Raw genomic sequence first — 18907 nt, 5'->3', positions numbered from 1 at the left:
TTGTTTGTTTAAAAACAAAAATACCCCAAACACACTGCTAAAACCAGAACAGGGAACCCCTCCTCCAGCACTTCTGAATGTAGCAATTATTCCCGCTGCACATACAAAGCCGATCTCTTTTTTTATCCAAGTCTCCCTAAGCTTGCTTTCAGGTTTTATTCTAGACCTTTTTGCTTTTAATCTATTAAGCCCTACTTAGATTTATGGGGAAAAAAATAGCCTCTCACTTTTACCCGAATCATTGTTTTGGGAACAATAACAAACATTACCTGTTAGTATACAGGATGTATTCTTATCCATTGAAATAACATCTCTCTTCACACTTTCATGACAGGAAGGAGAGGAGGGGGTGAAGTATTTTGTTCTGAGTTTTTGTCGGTGGCTAACACTTGTTTTTATGTAGTTAGGAAGCATTTGTTTTTAGGATTCAAGTGTGTGCGTAAAGCGACTTACAAGTTATTGTAAGCTTCTATCTGGACACCAAACACCTGCAATTCACAGACATGTTACATATACCTTTCCACAGATCAGAAAATTCTCCTCCTCTTTAATGCAGAGGTCATGCAGCTTACTGTCAGGTCCTAAGTATTCCTAATCTGGAACCCGCAGTAAGAAATCATGTTTTATGCCTTCTGGGGCACAGTCATGGTACTTACTTTTCACTATGGAAGGTAGCATGAAATTACTTTTTATACTCTGCATCTGGACCTTGCAATTGCACCAGGTCTATACCTTTCCCTGTGCATCATGGGAACTAAAGAGTACATGAAGATCTTAGTATGCAATGCAGAAGCACAAGTCATACCAGAAAAATTCAAACTCAGCATACAAACACCTCCCCCCACCCCGGCCAAACCACACATACATGCTTCCCTTCAAGAAAGGGAAGGCTCTGAACAGTAACTTAAGGTGGTGTGGAGATAGCCGACATTTAAAATTATTAAATATTCTGATCGAGCAGAAAGACAAAAGAACTCTTTAAAGCTAAAAGGCCTCCTCCTTAAAATGCCCTTTTAGAAATGCCTCTGCCAACTCTTCATGCTCCAAGACATAAGCTTTGGCTTTTAATTCACCACATAAAGCATGATAACGAAGAGATGACATTACCCCTACTACTTTGTTCATCAAATGCTTTTATATGCAGACTGAAAAGCCATGGTCTTACACAGCAGAAACTTTATCTGTTTAGAAATAAGCCCACCAAGTACATACTCTCTATTTGAAAAAAAAAAAAAAAAAATCACCAGTACAGCTGTGAACTGATACTAGGCAGCTTGAGCAATCATAAGGAAAAGCATATGAGTCAAATCAAAGGAAACAGTGCTGCCTGCAGGAAGTTACATGAGAACAGAATCCAAACAAAGTTGCAAGTACAAGAGAAAAAGCAGTCTTGTGGGATTTGCTTTGCCAAGTTCTACACATCAGGTGGTCTAGAACAAAGCTTAACAAAGGCTAGTGTAAGTTTAGGAAACCGATGTCCCAAGAACAAAGTGAGAACACAGATAGTTCTCTTACCTAAGACCCTGAAAGCAAATAGGAAACCAGACACCTGACTGTTGTTAGCCTCCCTCAGACATACCCCAGGGTACATCATCATGGACATGCTTAGAAGCCAATATGAAATTCTCAGCTATGGAAATACCGACCATTAGGTACTCAAATGATACCTAGAGCTTTTCCATAGTCACATCATCCAAAAATTTGTATCTATTTTGACCATATTTTTTCCTAAGAGAAGCATTCCATAGACAGCAGCCAGCATCAGATAAACGGGGGGGGTGAGGAACCTATCTAACTTCAAACAGAATTGGTTGTGAATGGTACTCACAAATGACTAACTCCCATTCTCCTTGCTAGCTCAAGCTATGGTCACTACAACCACCAGGTTCCCACCCTGCACACAGTGGGGCTGGCCCACTAGACTACATTTCTCCAACAGTTATCAAGGAGCTACAGTTCAAACCCACTGCTCTTGCCAACCTCATTGCTAACAGCAGTCAGAGTGCGTAAGGAGGTTTTGTTTTCTGTTAATTCTGCTTTGTGAATGCCAACCTCCAGCAGACACACTGGAGAGGGATCAGGGATACTACCGGCCTCCATTACCACTGGAGCCTCCAGAGTGTCTGTTAGAGCCCTCAGCCGACCTCTGAAGTCAGCAACTTAAGCACCAAAACATAGCCTGAAATAACTGTATCTGAGTGACAACAGCGTCATTAAGTAAATGCAACATAAACGCAGCATTAAGACTCCAAACTTTGGAAAAGGACTAGAATAAGTTATTACAGATCATGAGAAAGCCAGCTCCCCTTCTATCTTTCACTTAATTTGAATTACAGTCTTAAAGACTAATAATAGAACAGGATGCTGCTTTGGGCAGAGCTTATCTGATTGACAAAAAAATCATGGCATACCTTCAGCCACCAAACAAATAATGCAGTAGTTGGGGGGGGGGGGGGGAGGAGGGACTGTACCGTCAGAATAAACAATCTGTTCAAATTCAGATGTGAAAAGCAAGTTTGCATTTTAGGCTTTGTGCAACTGCACAAAGCACGTAATGCGAAAGAGAAGCCATGTTTTCTGGCTGGCAGCTTTAAAAGGGCATAAAACAGGAAAGGACGTTAAGGAAGGGATGGCCAAGAAGCTCTTTATACGATAGCTTTCAGCAGCACTTTTGTAATGTTTTAGAAATTGTTGGACTTGAGCATAGCATGTCATTGGGATGCTGGAGTTGCTGGAATCCCAAGGAGGTGGGGAAGTATATGCAGTTCCTAATAAGACATTTAACTTACTCTACCATTAAATACATTGTAAGGTTTTAAACACTTACTGCCTAACTAGGACATCACCCTTGCAGATATTTTTATTAAGAAAGGATACTGATGTGTACATAGTTTAGAAAGCCTACCTTATCCATACATCAGTTGTAAATACAAAGTTTTTCCAGTAGCTTGAAGAGATGATATTAACTAGAAATTTAAGTTTTCAGACCTTACAATTATAAGGAAATTTTTTCCACAATATGAACAGGTGCAGTGCTGGTTTACTGGTACTGCAAAGAAGTAACTCTAGTTATGCCTATGCTGCGTTTCAAGCTGCAAAAGCAATTTACAGATGGTTGTTTTCACTCTTTAAACAGTATTAGAAATGCAGCATCTTGGTCTTGATTCTTGGGAATGATAGAAGCATAACAAAAGACTTCAGATATTCAGAAATGGCAAAGAATAAGAGGAGGGAAGAGTCCCTCACTAGAAGAGGGACAGAACCTAACTCCTGGGTTGTAGGCAGCGCCTTTTCCATCACCATATTTGTGAATTATTTCACAAAAAGCCTTGCAGGGCACCTCAGTTGGCGCGTATAGTTGTCTGATAGTTTCCCCTGCCCTCCTTTTTCACAAGCCCTCACTTAACTCCTGACAAACTTCTTACTCACAGATAAATGGACTAGTTTTTGGAGTGTGGGGAGGAGGGAAGAGAAAAAAAAAAAGAGCTAAATCCAATATTTGGTTTCACTTCTCTTCTGTAAGAATAGCTATAAAAAAATTAAAATTCCAGCTCTACAGCAGGATAATCCCCCCCCAACCCTAAGACATTTCCCTCACCCTTGCACTCCAGGCTCAGAGCCATGCACAACAGAGTAATACCCCACGCTGTTTGCTCTCCTGAACAAAGCTATGAAGTTGATAACAAGGGTAGCATTCAGATACTAGGTTCATTAAAAATACAATATACACACAGTAAACATCTTGCTGGGTAAGTCATCAGATAGTCTCTTCACCTTGTTTTATTAAGGGATCTTAAATTAAGAGCAAAGGCTGTCAAATTTGAAATGTTTGTCTACAAATAGCCAAGTGAGACAAAGCAGTCCTAAAACTTGACAACTTGTCTGTCTATCACAACAAAGCAAGGTGTCAACCCAACACTGTACTGCAGAGGAGTTTCTCCCAACAGAACATATGACAAGAGTAGCAAGTTGTTTGAGAAGAAAACTCAGGCTAAAGTGGCAAAGAACGTGCTCAATGGCAGAACTAGTCAAGTTCAAATAGTTTTTCTTGGATTTAGTATTTACTACATATCCAGATGTCTAAAATCTCATACAAAAGAGTACTGCATTGTTTACATGCATCATAACCATAAAACAATTCTTCATGCTCATCCGTGAAAGAGATGAGTTTTTAAAAATCAGTTGTAATAACTGTCTGCCTCAATAATGGCAGGCATGTAAAAACAGCATTGAGAACTGTACTTTCATCCAGCTTGATGTTACTTAGGGGAGAAGTTTTGTCAGAGAGTGACTAAAAGCAGATATTCTACTTGTATTAAGAAGCTGGTATTGGATAATCTGGGGAGCTTTCAGTCCTGCAGGGAAAAAAGGTATCTTGTTAAATGCTTCAACTACAGAGGACATTACCAAAGAAAGTAGTTTTCATTTATTATGCCAATCTAAGAATGGTTTAATCTCATTTTTGCGTGTGCTGTATAGTACCATCTGTAAGGCTACCACATCATCGATGTTGTTTTCACTTTCAGAGTATTTTTTGCTGAACTTGAAGGGGAATGAGCAATAAGAGACTCTATGAAGTTATCAGTAGTAGTCTTAAAAGAGTTTAAGATCATGTTAATGATCCATTTTAGAGCACCACCTCACGGATAGTTGGCCCTGGAAACATAACACTGCAAATGCTGGCAGAGGACAAAGTAGGGAATAGAAAACAAGTGGCATGGGACAAGAAAGGAAGAAATTATTTAGGTCAGCCTTTCCAACGAAATGGAACACCAGAGCAAATGAACTCCAGGTAAACAAAACAGCCACCTGAATGCTTTCAGCAGTCCCAATACTGAAAGATTGCCGCATGAGATGATATGGGAAATTCCAAGAGTCTGCTAGACATAATTCATGACATAAGCATTTTGTAAGTGTTTTTCAAACATTTCAAAACATAAAGTTCCATTCCCTTCAAAGTTTTTTTAACCCTCTTCTCTTTTATACCCACACTGAAAAGAAAGGAACAGCTTGAATTCACAGCTTTACAAAGGTTCAGTATGTGGTGCAGACTTTCTGGAGTGTCTATCTGTTGGGAGACGTTATTAAGCAAATAAATATTTATAGCTCTCACTTTTACAAGACTCCCAAGACTCTGCTACTCTTCTCGTCTCCATGGCAATGCACGGGGAGCTACCGAGAATGGGGGGTGGAATTTTAAACTAGTCAGGCTCTCACAAAACAGGCCTATTTTCCAGCACTCTCCTGGTTCTGCTTAATATCGGTTTCCACAGCAACTCAGTAGCAGCAAAGAGAGCTTGTAATCGCAATGAAAGACTGTAGCTGCTTCAACTGTTGCTTATTTTAAGCTGTATCAGGATCCTGAAGCCTTGTATCTAGTATCACCATGTTTCAAAAGACCATCTAGAATAAGCCAGCAGGGTAGAGGGCTCTCTTGTCATTGCTGTCCCACCCACCTCATATCACACACGCTAGCAGTGATTTGAAGGAAAAGATTTCTAACTGTTTCTAACTTTCTACTAACTGTTAACATTTCCACAAAATACTTGCCTGTGCAAATACCTAGTTAAAGTGTCTTAGAATGATTATCAAATTTACAAAACAAAGCTAGCCCCCAAGTGCAAGCTGGCATGTTCTACTTAAGTCAATAGTACTAGACTGATTTACATCATCTGTGAATCAGTCCTGAAACACAAACAAGAGGAAAAAAAACCCGCACACACACGTAAAAGACAACAAAAAATCTGGCCCACAATTCAAGAAAAGTTTCATGTTCAATTTCTAAAACCTGTATAACGCTTAAGTGACTTTTGCTGAAAGTGCTGAGCAATTTAAAAAGGGCAAACACTTTCTAAAAGTTAGGTCATTTATATATCTACATACACACATATCATGTATAAATAGATTTAGTTTACTTTCCAACTGTGCCATCCAGTCTTAGTTACAATTCCAGTAAACACCACTTAGAACCGCAGCTTCTGCCTGTGCAGAACCCAGTGAAGTCATTTGAACTCCCTTATTGCAGGATCAGTTTCCAAATGTTAGGAAAAACATTAAGCCTCTACAATTTTACTTCACCGTAAGCAAACGCTTCACTCTAGTCAAGGAACAGCCCTTCAACAGTCAGTCCCATTCACTTAAGTGGGAAATGCATTTCCGATGCATCCCTGGTCTACTCTCAATGTTATGGCACTTTCTCACCAGCAGGTCTTCTCGGCCCCTTTTTGATAAAAGCATTTCTACAGAGTGTTTTCACTGCAGAGGATGAGCTCTGGCTTCTAAAGGTACGAGCATCTGATTAACTAGCACTGTTCATTGCAAACAAATCCCAACTAGCATACAGGCTAGCTAATTAGACCAACTACCCCCAAGTGTGTGTCATTTTCAGGTAAACATAATCATCAAAATTAGGTCAATATTGTCAGCTGATATTCCTCACTGAAGGGGATGATCCATCTGTAACTTGTTAACTTACACAAATAAAGAAAAAGTTTGTTCTCTCTGAAGCAGACATTTGCCTAGAATATACTTCTAGGCTAACATGACTCAGGTCTAAGAACAATTCCTTGCGGTGAGTTTTTAGGAAGACTTTCCACAGGCTTCCTTCCACTCAATTTCTGCTGACTTTGGGACGTGCTATGACTTCATTCTAGGTAGCATTCAAATTAAGGAGGTGGGGGAAGAAAATATTCAGCTAGAGACTTGTGCAATGTTTTGTGAATCTGGGATTTTTGAGAAGACACTTCCAATAACTAGAGGAAAAGTCTGGTCTACTTGACTTCCTATTTCGTTTGAACCACGTGACTGCATCCTATTAGTGATAAGCAGCACTACAGTTAATATTTTATTTTTTTCCTCCAAACTACAGACCACGTTCTTTGCTAATATGAACTGGGAACACGATGACCACTGCTCTCCTGGCCAAGAGAATTTGGTGAACCCTTCCTAATCAACTGCACACAGTTTTCCAAATTAACTCACCCCATTTTCATTTACACATGATCCCTTACACACTGCTAAGTTTGCTCAGTAGTTGCTTCTGGCAGGACGAGATGGACAGTCATGTTTGAGGCTATTACTTTCAACCACCATTACAGTTTACAATTAATACATTATCAGCAGCATTAATTCTACAGGCCTTTACTAAATAATTCAATTCTTCACTATCAAGTTTTGCAGAAGCACCTTCTGACATATTTGAAAAGACTGAAGCCACCCCTTCAATACAATTAAGGCTGCTAAGTATCAGGAGGAGCTAGAACAAACAGATGTTTTGCGTGCTGAAAGGAGAAGGATGACTTGCAATCCTCTGGAAGCTAAAGCCAGGAACAATAGGTCACAGCATAATAGGTGCCAATTTTTCCTTAAAGGAGATGGGAGGGAGGAAGCTAAAATCATCATCACATTAAAAGCCGCACACAAGCAAAACAACATATGGGTATTCAGATTAGAAAACACTTGGAAGAACAACACTGGAAAGTTACACAGGAAACAGGAATAAATAGAGTAACTGTGTTTTATTTTTTAATCAAGCATAAATGTCAAATCTGTGATCATCACGGATGTGTTAGGAGCCATATCCTCAAGAACATCTGGGTAAGGTTAGCTAACAAACAACTCTGCTTCTTTGCTCCAGAAGAAGGAAAAGCTCAGTGAGCGAGCTAACGTTCACAACTCACTGACTTGCTGCTACATGTACTAGATGGTCTTGTCAGCAGATAAATCAAACTAAGAAAGTACCAGCTATTTCACTCTCACAAAAATGAAACCGGGGGGGGGGGGGGGGGGGAATCCATAATGCTAAAAGATAATAATAATAATAATAAAATGGGGGAAACAAAAATAAGACCTTAGAGACAGACAAAGATTAGAACTGACAACAAGTAACTCAGAGATAGAAATACTATTGGAAATACGTAGATGTGATTTTTTTTAAAAGCAATTAGATAGTGTGCGTATATATATATATACACATATACAAACACACATACCTATTTTATATATATACACACATATACATACATATATATATACACACACACAAAAATATATAAAGATTCAGCTCCCTGGAGCATCACCTTACCAAGTACAACTGAATGCTTAAAAGCCAAGTAGTTAAAATTGCTGTATCTGGAATATACTACAGTTCATAAGATACAATCCCATCAAAAACATCCATTAAATTTCCAAGATGCTGGTTAGTGTCAACAGATCAAGACATTTCATGAAAACATGACCGCATAAAGTTACAGGGATTAATACATTTGGCTGCAGGATCACAGCCTTAACTAAACAGTAGCATGATACAGTAGATAATTTTTCTGTTTTTCAGATGACTAACCTCACCCGCAAACTGAAGGGGTCTAAATGTTTTTATATACATGTTGGACATACCATCGATAATAGTATGCTTGTAAATAGGGTTGCAAGTCTGTATGTTTTCATATACAAGCTACACAGTTTTATGATTTTATCTCTAGTTATAATTTGTCCTTTTCACATTTTAAACATCTTTCTAAATTTTGGACTAGTGGGAATGATTCAGGTTCAAAGTTACCCCTATTTGTTTTATAAATTATCATGTAGATAAGTCCAGTTAAATACATATCTAGACAAAAAGTCTCAAATTAATGACGTTCTTGATTGATTAGACACACCTGTGTACTATGGGTCTTGCACAGCATCTACCTTGAGCTGCAGGGGTAATAACAGTACATTCTGTTTGTATTCATGCAACATTGGTCATCTAACCTTTGCTAAAATCAGATATCGCATTCCTTCAGTAACTAATAGAAGCTCTACCCCCTGCCCATCCTGTTCCACTTCCATCCAAGTTGCTCTTCTGTTCTGGATTTTTTTTTTTTTTTTGGGGGGGGGGGGGAAGGAGGAAGAAGTATGAATATATACATGACTATATAAAATTGTTAAAGGTTGTAATAAGATCCGAGTTCAACTTTGACCCTCATTACCTGGATAACTAAATGAAGTTAACGAGAGTTGTTTGGAGTTCAGCAAATACGAGGCTGATCATAAATACTGACATATTCACAGCTTTCCAAAATAAACTATAAAAAAAAATTAAGGAGGAGGTTTTATTATATAGGTATTAAGCTCAGTTATTTTAGCACTAGACAAAGTACCTGCATTAAAGTTCTATGACATTTTTACACAGAAATACAAGTTTCCTTGGACCTTTTTGGCTGAAGACTAACTTAAAATAGTAAGAAAAATAGACTTCTGCACAGCTTTGATGTTCCCTAGAAACATTAAATTTGCTTTAACTTGAGCAAAATGTTCTGCACCTATTCAAGCAATTGTATACACAAGAACTGGCCATCCTGCCTCCTCTTTGTTCAGATATTTTTGAAAGCTTTGCATGAACTTTTTTTTTTTAAAAAAGGTTTAAAGACTTAAAGAGACATCAGTGCATTCTCCGAACAGCTATTTGCTACAAAACACTAAGCACATTGCTCTTTGATAAGCAGGCAAAACCTCTGTAGCAGTGCGTTCCCTCCCCTCTCCCCACAAAGAAAAAAAAAAAAGTGCTAAAGGTTTAAACAGAGCTGGAAGGTGAAAATCAACTTTGTTTGGTTTATTAAAGACTTGAGGACGCAGCTAAAGACACAATCAGAACATGAATGAGAGAAGAAATGCATAAAATACGCAGAGAAAGATGAAGAGTGAAGCCAAAATTGGTTTTTAGTCAGTGTCTCTATGTATGCCGCTGATTCTTTGTTCATAAACAGCTTCCCCAGACAACTTTTATCCTTTAGAACATTATTTACTGAAAGGCTCCAAAGACAAGTGATATAAGTACATTTAAATATACATTCAACATTGTGGAAATCCCCCTGTGCCATCATTTCAGTAACACTTAAACCGAACAAGTAAAAAGAAAATAATCATATTTATGCTTAATACATTTCAGAAGATTTCTGTATCAACTTGCGTTGCTGGAATTAAGCGATGCCCAGGACATAGGTCTTTTCTAGAAAACAACAACAAAGTCATTCGACTTACAAATAGAATTATGTGATGTTCCTTCACAATGCAGGGCAAACAGCAAAACTGTATATTAACTCAGCTATAACAGCAGCTTCTTGATGTCTAAGCATACTACCATTACGGTATGCATCAACTTACTTCTCTCTGCCTCCTCCCCCAGGCACTAACTTTGACGTTTCCAGTGAACCTGAAATATCCAAATTGTCTGCTTTACTAGTCACTCCAATATTACAGTAAAAGCATCTTAAAAAAAAAAATCAATCTTATGAGCCCTTACTACTACCTTCCTGTTCCAAGGACCTCCCCCTCCTTTTACATTTTCAAATGTTGTATTGCTCTACTCCAATACTGATAAACCAATTTCCTTTCAGGACCCTCGCAAAAGACTACCACATTTGTGTGCGTCAGTAAATCATATTATACCTGGCAGGATTCTTATGTTGGTCAACAGAAGGCTGCGGTAGCACTACAAGATACAAAGAACACGCAAATACTGACCAAAACAAATGCACTTTGCTTTAAAAACATTCATTCAAATGGAAAGCTGTCAAAGTCTTCTCATACGATAAAGGCCTTTTCTGCACAAACTGTCTAAGCATTCCTATTCATAATCATCTTTTAATTGTACTTTGTGGGGACACTGGAGAAAGATACCCCTTCCACACCCTCTAAAAAGAATCCTCTGATAGGAGTTCTTTCTCTAGAAGAAAAACAAACAAAAGAAATCCAGCAACAGAGGATACATTTATCACCTAGGTTTGCTTCTGAACAGTGCTAAGTAGATACCTGTAATGTCTTATTTTGGTATTCTACCATTTTGGCTTTTGAGATAATCCTCCTTTCTGTTTAACTGCTCTTACAGAGCTAGGTGACACACACAGGTGAAACAGTAGGGTTGCTGATGTGCAGTATAAACCACTCTGTGGTTATGATCTAAGTCTCAAGCAACAAAATACTTGCACTGCAGTCAGTCAGTCTTTTAGGTCTTTATCTGTTAGAAGTTACTGAAGCACACAGCTGTTCTCAAATCTCAACTTCAATGGTAAGACATCATCTTGATATTTGTTTAATTGAGTAGTATTTAGAGTGTCTTTGGTCATGCCACATATATTACAGAGAAGCACATACTTCTGTCTAGACTTGTACACAACAGCCTTACACACCTGTCATATAGCATGGTTCAGCTGACCTACATTTTAAATAGAAGTTCAGGTCAGACTCTCAAGCACGCTCAACACCTTAACATCGGGTTAATTGTACTTTTCAAAGCTTCGTAGTGTGAAGCTGAGAGCATTACCGCTGAATCAACTAATATCCTCAACTTTGCACTTTGAGCCAGAGCCACACGGGCTCCCAGCCAGCAGTGTTAACACAGGCAGGTCTTGCCACACTGAAGCCCATACTTGGGAGCCTGTTCTTAACACCAGCCATTCTGCACTCTCAGAAAGATTTCGTCGCTTTTACCTGGGAAAGCAACCTACCCAAATACAGAAGTATGGCTTTTCATTATCAGATACCTGTGAAAGCATACTCCAATCCCATTTGCAGGAGTGTTCACTAGCAATAGTTTGAACAGCTATCAAGCTAGCCATAACAAGAACCTAAACATACTTACCCATTCTACAGGTAACAATTCCAGATGATGCATTTTTACTCATTTTTGCTGATATAGCTACTAAAAGCTTCAATGAGGAACCAGGGTTCATCAGTGACAGGTACCATCTGTACATTAAAGTGGCAAATTGCTGTTTAACTCATGTAACATCTATTTACAGTCTGGATTTCTGCATGCTGGTTACTCGTATGTTCATGGCAATCATGAACACTTTCTTCAATCTGACAGCCCAGCTCTAGTCAACATAAACAACTGCTTACTATACCACCACCAAGAATTTCTCCCAGTTCATATCAGATACTAACTTTCTGCACTTTGAAATATGGTACATAATTCAAATGGAAAATCAAAAGGATTAATCTGAGCAAGAGTCACTTCTGGAGAATGCATGTTCCACTATTAGCTCCGACATTATGCTAGCAGTTTGCAAGCAGCAAATATAGCTGCTATTGTTAGCATTACCTGGCACCAAAACAATCCTACGGAATACATCACTTTCCTTCCAGACCATAATATATTTTGCTTCCCTTTTTGCTTTCAGCTGACTTGAGTGCATGCTCAACTCTTAAGAAGTTAATATAAACAACAGCTATGTAAATATATCTAAGGAAATTTGATACCTGTAGGCACTATTCTTTCCCAGTCAAATCTGTCCATTTCTTACTTTTTTTTTTTTTTTTAAACAGCCAGGCTCAAGTTGTTATTACTGTAAGTTTGAGCTTTCCATCTTCTAGTTACTGAAAACTGCTAGTTTAGATCTTCTAAAAACGAAGCATTCAAAAAGGCATCTTACCAGCTTTTCCCATCGTACTTTCCTCTGTAAACGATCTTTGAGAGAAACTAGATGTCTGACTTAGTTCTTGTTAACCAGGTCATGTTACGGTCTTACTAGTGGATCAACAGCTACAGCTGTTGTATTACTTGATGTTGTTCAGAAATAGTTATCTCCCCCTTCTTTCCTCTCGAGAATCTCCTTCACTCCCCAGTGTGTATGTTAGAAACAAACAAGTGAATGCGACCATGTAATCAGCTGCTGAACTTACCTTCTGCCTGTTACACTCAAGTACTCCATGATATACTGCAAGCACAAGTGGCATTATTTATTGTAGTCCTCAGGAAAAGAATAGCTTTGGAAACACAGGTGACAGCAGGCCCAAGCACTGGCAATCATCCAAACACTGCTTCATCTTCACTTTCACATTCATTTCCCTAAACATTAGTATTTAGATGAAGGAAATGAATCATTTCTCTTGATTACAAGCCACCATATTTGCTTTAAGCTTCCTGTGGTGGAATTAAAACATGGGATTATACAACACTGAGGAAGATGTGACAGACTCTTCTGCAGAAGTTTGATTAAAACTAATAGCTCTTTGAAAGTACTCAAGATGTAAAAGGACATGCCAATAGGTAAAAGTTTAAGAAAGCTAGCCTTAAGTTCATAGGTGGGGTTTGGGAGAGGCTACCCCTCCCACCCCTCCTTTGGAAAAGCAAGGTGAACTCGCAGGAAGAGAATTACTGGTAAATGAACTGCCTTCAGTTCCTGCATAAGGTTTCCTCAGTTTCCTTTAACCATTCATCCCATTGTAAATTGGCCACCAAACCAGAAAGTAAGGAGTTGTAATCCACCCACTTTCCCAAATATAGCTCCACAAAGTTATCACAGTGAAAAAAAGCAGCAATAAGATAGTCCATCACAGACACACATCCAAAGGGACCCTATCCGAGACAGCTTTTTTGGTTTGTTTGAAGTCATTCTACAACTTCATGGGAACCTTAATTTAGCCATTTTCCATATGGCCCTGGAAATTTATCATTGCAGGATCACAGCCTTCTCTTTATCATTGCAGACTATCTCATGTTTCACCTGTTTTGTTACACAGAACTATTTATATTGCTGCATAAACATTTCTCCCATTATCTTCATTTGTATAAATTTTTTACATTGGACTAATCTCTGGCTGTGTTAACAGAAGTATGACACTAAGCCTTACTTATTCAAGGAGAAATATTCCTAAAATGGATTGCTAATTGTAAGGAACTGATAATAAGCATTTTTATTTTTTTCAGAAAGTGTTCTGAGAAAGTTTTTTATAGTATTGATAGAATCAGTAAGTGGATCATAATATAAACAAACTGTTTAATTGCAGTTTTAGAACTAAATTATTAATAGTTTCTGTGCCTCAAACCCACTGACAACCCAAAGTTCCTCTCTTTATCTGAGAAGAGAGGCTTGCTCAATGCTACTACAGAAGATTATCTATGTGTATAGCACTTTCTTTAGTGAAGAAATAACACTGATTGACCTCATGTGGAGTTATATGTGCGATAAATAATATTTTTATACAAGAACATTCTCCCCTACTTAAAAAAAAAAAAAAAAAAAGAGTCTCATTCATTCTGAACAGTCCTCTTGCATTAAAACCAACACCTGAGAAGAAACTACAGCACTGGAAGAACCCTTTGAGGGAGCCATACACTAAAAAAAATAAAAAATAAACCTTCTCTAACACTTTTATCTCACTTCTTTCAAAAGAGGTCTGCACATATATTTTTCCTCAGTAACACTGGGGATCAGCCAATGGATTCAACTAAATTTGGTAGCTCTAAGCCACAAAAGACGACAATCCCACAAGTTTTGTTAAGCCAGTCAACTGAGGAGAAAAGAAGTCAAAGTTCAAGTACTTACGCTTTCTCACCTAATCACTTGCAATGTCATCAGCCAATTTCTGCAGCAGAGCCTGGCAGCTTGCATGTTGCTGCCATAACAGTCTGTAGCAGAAAATACAGCTATCATGCAGGAAATATCACAAAAAGAATTGCATATAATTCAGTTAAATAGCCAACCAGAAGACCTCATCCAGACTCAATTAGATCTGCTAATCATAGTGCTAGTTTTAATTCTCATTATTAATGCCAGATGCCCTATGGTTTTATGGCCAGATGTCCTATGATATAAATAAAGAACTGTTACAACATTGAAACTGAAATAACAGAACCTCAGAAGCCAAGAAACAGCAAAAGCGGGTCCTCCCCTTGCATACCTCGCTTGAAATAGAGGAAAATAAGGGGGAATTGCGAGTCTCTTGATGTGAGAGTACATCTCCTGACTCCTGTATGCAGGAAACAGAAGGACCCTCTGAGGGACCCTTCAGAGATCACCCTCATTTTTAATTTTGTACATCCAATAGCAGGCTGTAGAGACCGTAACCTGAACTAAGCATGTCACAGGGTGAGCCAGAGACAAGCTCTCTGCCCCCTTACTGCTTGGCAGGTAGGGGAGAGGGACAAAACCCGTGCCACAGAATAACGTAGCCTCTGGTGGGGTCCTTTCTTAAGTAGAGATCCTTTTTAAAGTAATGTGCCTGGGTTTTAGGGAAATAGCGTGGCTTGTTCAAATGCAATGAAGGCCACGATTTCCAACAGATATCCCAATAAGCTCACAGCCGAAACTTCCTCCGACCCCCAAAGATCTGACAAAGAAGGAAGAATTACAAAGACTGAATGGACAATATGCTAGTAGAGAGCAGTGTGTCTCCCTGCTAAGAACAGGGAGGTCTTCCAACTTAGCTCTCTCAGTTTTTATCCCTTTTAGAAATATTCTTGTTTCACTGGGGCAATATTGCATAAGGTAAGTGGGGGAAAAAAAATTAGGCTGAGCATTTGAAACAAAACAATTCTTTATAGAAAAGCTGTATGTTTGCTTGTTTATATTGAAGATGTTTGCTATCTTTTCACAGACTGTTTTGGTGTCTAATGGTCTGTACAGGTTTGCAGACCACTAGCAGTCTAGAGCTAAGAAATGCCACTTAACTAAAAAAAGAGAAGGAACCTTCCTTAGATGTCTCTTTTGAGGTCCCCTCCCCAATAGGGGGTCTGGTTTATAGTCTTACTTTGTACAGATAGTTCTACTGTGTGCAAGTGTATGATCCTGTAAATTCAAGAAATCCTAGTTCTCCTGAATATGGGCTTTGATTTAGACATCAGAGTAAGTCCTTACTAAGTTAATCCAACAAAAAGGCTGCAATAGAAGATTTGAAGTTGATAACATTCTCAGTTCTGGCTACATCATTTGTACACCATATATAATGGAGAAAGCATAACTTAAAGGATCTCCCACCCCCACTGTCAATTCCTACAGACAAGGCAATCAAACCTAGGTCACACATGCGAGTCATGCTTTTACAAGATGGGGGGAGTGGGAGGGAACAGACAAAACAGAACTTATTTGGCCTAGAACTCTGTATTTGGCCAGAACGTTCCTGAGCACTTCGGAAGAGTTGTTTAAACCAACTAAACTAAAAGAAAAAAAAAAAGCCTTTTTTTTTCCCTGAATCAAACTACCCCAGTGAGTTCCATCAAATGAGGCTTACCTAACACTACTATTTATTGACTCTGCATTGTCCTCACACAGAGGCATTTGACCAAATTTGCTTCCAGCATCACCAGCTTAAATGTAATCATTCCAGTTCTAATTTACACTAAAGTAAGGTTGGGGGGGGGGGGGGCAGAAATCACACCTAGAAGCTTCTCAAAAGAGTCAGTTCATCATTATGTGCAATTTCTCCACAAGTATTTACTACTACTATTAGCAAGAATATTTTCTGTGGATTTTCTAACTGTCTTAAAAATAGAGCTTGTGAGTCTTACTCTGTAGGATTGTTTAAAACCTTCATAGGCAGCATTAGTTTAAGAAGCCCAAACAGACTGTGACTAGATGACTGAAGATCTCACAAAATCTCTTTACTTCCCTCTAAGTTTAAGGTGAAAGAGAAGCCTTAACCCAGAAGGAAAAAAAATCACCAATAAACACACAAACAAACAAAACCCCACTATTTCTATGGATCATTAATATCTCACTTAACAGGTGGTCACTGAAAAGCAATCCAAATCTTGTTTACCTCCTCACTACTCTTGACGATGCTGACTTACTAAAACCAATTTACAAGATTTTTTCCAGCTAAAATATGCAGCAGTTCTCTACACTTACTCCACAATCTAATGCTCATGTTCTTCAGGTATCAACCACTTCTTCCAGTTCCTCATTAGTTTTTGCCCATTCCCACTGCTTCCACAAAGAGCCTGTTGGACCTCAGTCGCGTATAAGAGATTCCTCAGCCCATACCTGCAACTTGGATGCCAATATTAATCATATTCTTGCTGTGAATATATCGCAGGAGCAGCAGCGGACTCCTCAACGCCCTCTCTACGTGGATTTTCTCTGACTCACGTAAACAATCAGCATCTGCACACCCACCTACAGTCCTTATCTTCACACTGCAATTTCAGCAGCACCTTGCTAGTAAATCGAGTTGTCCCCATCTAGTGTTTCTTGGGATTAGGGACAGGAAGAGGAAAAAATGGGAGACTGCTAACAATTTAGGAACCACTTTGATCCACTGCGTTGCTTCCAGACCACCCTCTATCATCTCCACACTGGTCAAAAGAAGTCAGCATTGTCAATAGACACACCTGACCAGATAGCTGAGCAGCCTGAACACAGTGAAATCTGTCACCAAAAGCACAGCAGCCTTAATCTAGTCAGATGTACCCACACAATTAACAACAAATAAACAAAGAGATCAAAAGAACATCACTTCTTTTGATTTCTGCTATGAAGCAGAAAAAGTCTACACTGGTCACCCATCTAACAAACCAACACTTCCTCAGAGAGGTGAAGAGAAAAAAATAGAGAAAAACCAAACCACAGAACTAACGGAATAGATATGTCACTTCCAGTCTCTCCTCTCAGGACTCATTCCTTCTCTGCAGCCAAGGTGTTTCCACACACATAAGTTTCTGCTCGGTGAGGAGGAATAAAAATTAAACTGTAAAAGTACCCAGCATCAGGACCTTCCCACACCCCCAATAAATAGAAGGAACCCTTCCCAGTCTGGTCCCAATTAGTCACTGCTCATTAAAATGAACTATGTAGTACAGTCTTGCTAAAGGATCATTTCCACATACAGCGTCTTTCCTAAAATACCAGCAAGACATGAGAAGCATCCAATATACAACAACAGGAGCACAGGAAAGCATGATTGGCAAGTGACGGTCCTAACACACCACTGCCATCAGTAACACTGTACGTTAATTCACTGCTTCTTCACAGCTATGTGACTCCATGGTATTTTTCCCCTCCTTATTTTCATGTGCTTTCTGAGAGGCCAGCTTGTGCCAATTTATTTTAACATCTCCTTTTTTATTTTTTCCTCCTGTTTGTTTGCTTTTTTTTTTTAAAAAGAGTGAGACAACAAGATTATAAAAATACTAGAAACATGAGTCTGTCCTAGAGCTGCACTGTCCAACGCGGGCAACAGAAAACACGCGCCTGTCACTTGCTTCTTTCCGTTGTGAAATCCGCGACGAAACGCAAGGCGCATCCCCAAAGTTCCCATCACCGCGGAAAGCCACGAGCTTGCCCTGAAGCAGGCCGCGCTTGAGCAGGTTACATCCGTGCGGAAAACAAAAGACACATGGGAACAGCCAGCGCGGGCCGCCCCGAGGGGAGCGCGTGCTTCTACTCCGCTGCCGGAGGCGCGGGTTGCCTTTGGCCCCCGGGAGGATGGAGGGAAGACAACATCTCGCCGCCGCCGCGCCCTGCCCGGAGGCTCGCGGCGGGGCAGCGCGGCGCCCCCTACCGCCCGGGGCCGGGAGAGGGGGCCGCCCGGCCGCCCCCGGGCCTCGCTGCTGCGGGCCGCCCGGCCGCCCCCTCCTCTGGGGACCGTCTCCGCCTCGCGGCCCGGGGCCACGCAGCTGCCGTCCTTGCGCGGTACAGAGCGGAGGGGCCAAAGCACTCCGACAGAGCAGAAATACACACGCACATGCATACGGATATACAAAAGATTCGTCTGTGCAGTCCCCGGGGCAGCGACGCGGGCAACTTACAGCAGAGGACCCCCAAGTAACTGAGAAGGAGCAGGCGGAGGCTGCGGCTCGCCATCTTCCCGGCAACAGCTGCTTTCCTGAGGCGGCAGCGGCTAAATAAACGCGGGGAGACGCCGGGAGCGGCGGGGCGAGGCCGGACCCGGCCCGGTGGGGGCGGCCCGGGGGCCCGCGGCGGCCCCGCCTCGCCCCTGCCCCCCTCGGGCGGCGGCGGCGGCGGCGGCGACTCCGCGCTCGCCCTGGGCCGTTGGCGGCGTGCCGCGCCGCGCCCTCGGCGCCGCCGTTAACGGTCGCCTGGTCAGCGGGGCTGGCAGCCTGCGGGGCGGCAGGGCGGAGGGGTCCGCACCTGCGGGCCGGCGGCGGGGTGCGAAGGAGCCCCCGCGCCCCTTCTCCTCCTGCTGG

General features: G+C 40.6%; 1 protein-coding gene across 7 annotated transcripts in view; it reads right to left on the bottom strand.

Annotated features, from left to right (window-relative positions):
- The window catches only part of JAM2 (junctional adhesion molecule 2), a 34648-nt gene extending 15976 nt beyond the window's left edge, over positions 1 to 18672 (bottom strand). Inside the window, exon 1 of one of the 7 annotated variants that reach the window (XR_011135160.1) lies at positions 18509 to 18672. Coding sequence is in view for 3 of the 7 variants with exons in the window: in XM_068911426.1 (XP_068767527.1) it covers positions 17952 to 18018 (67 nt within the window). In the remaining 4 variants the exon portion in view is untranslated. Of the gene's footprint in view, positions 1 to 12663; positions 12770 to 14309; positions 14329 to 16745; positions 16978 to 17951; positions 18267 to 18508 lie in introns of those variants that run through there. The other 6 variants (XR_011135159.1, XM_068911436.1, XM_068911426.1 and 3 more) reach the window with 6 other exon arrangements.
- Between the last annotated feature and the right edge of the window lie 235 nt (positions 18673 to 18907).

The sequence above is a fragment of the Struthio camelus genome, chromosome 1 (assembly GCF_040807025.1).
Source record: "Struthio camelus isolate bStrCam1 chromosome 1, bStrCam1.hap1, whole genome shotgun sequence".
Lineage (NCBI taxonomy): Eukaryota > Metazoa > Chordata > Aves > Struthioniformes > Struthionidae > Struthio > Struthio camelus.
The sequence above is the reverse complement of the archived record's forward strand: the minus strand, read 5'-3'. Positions and strand labels throughout refer to the sequence as shown.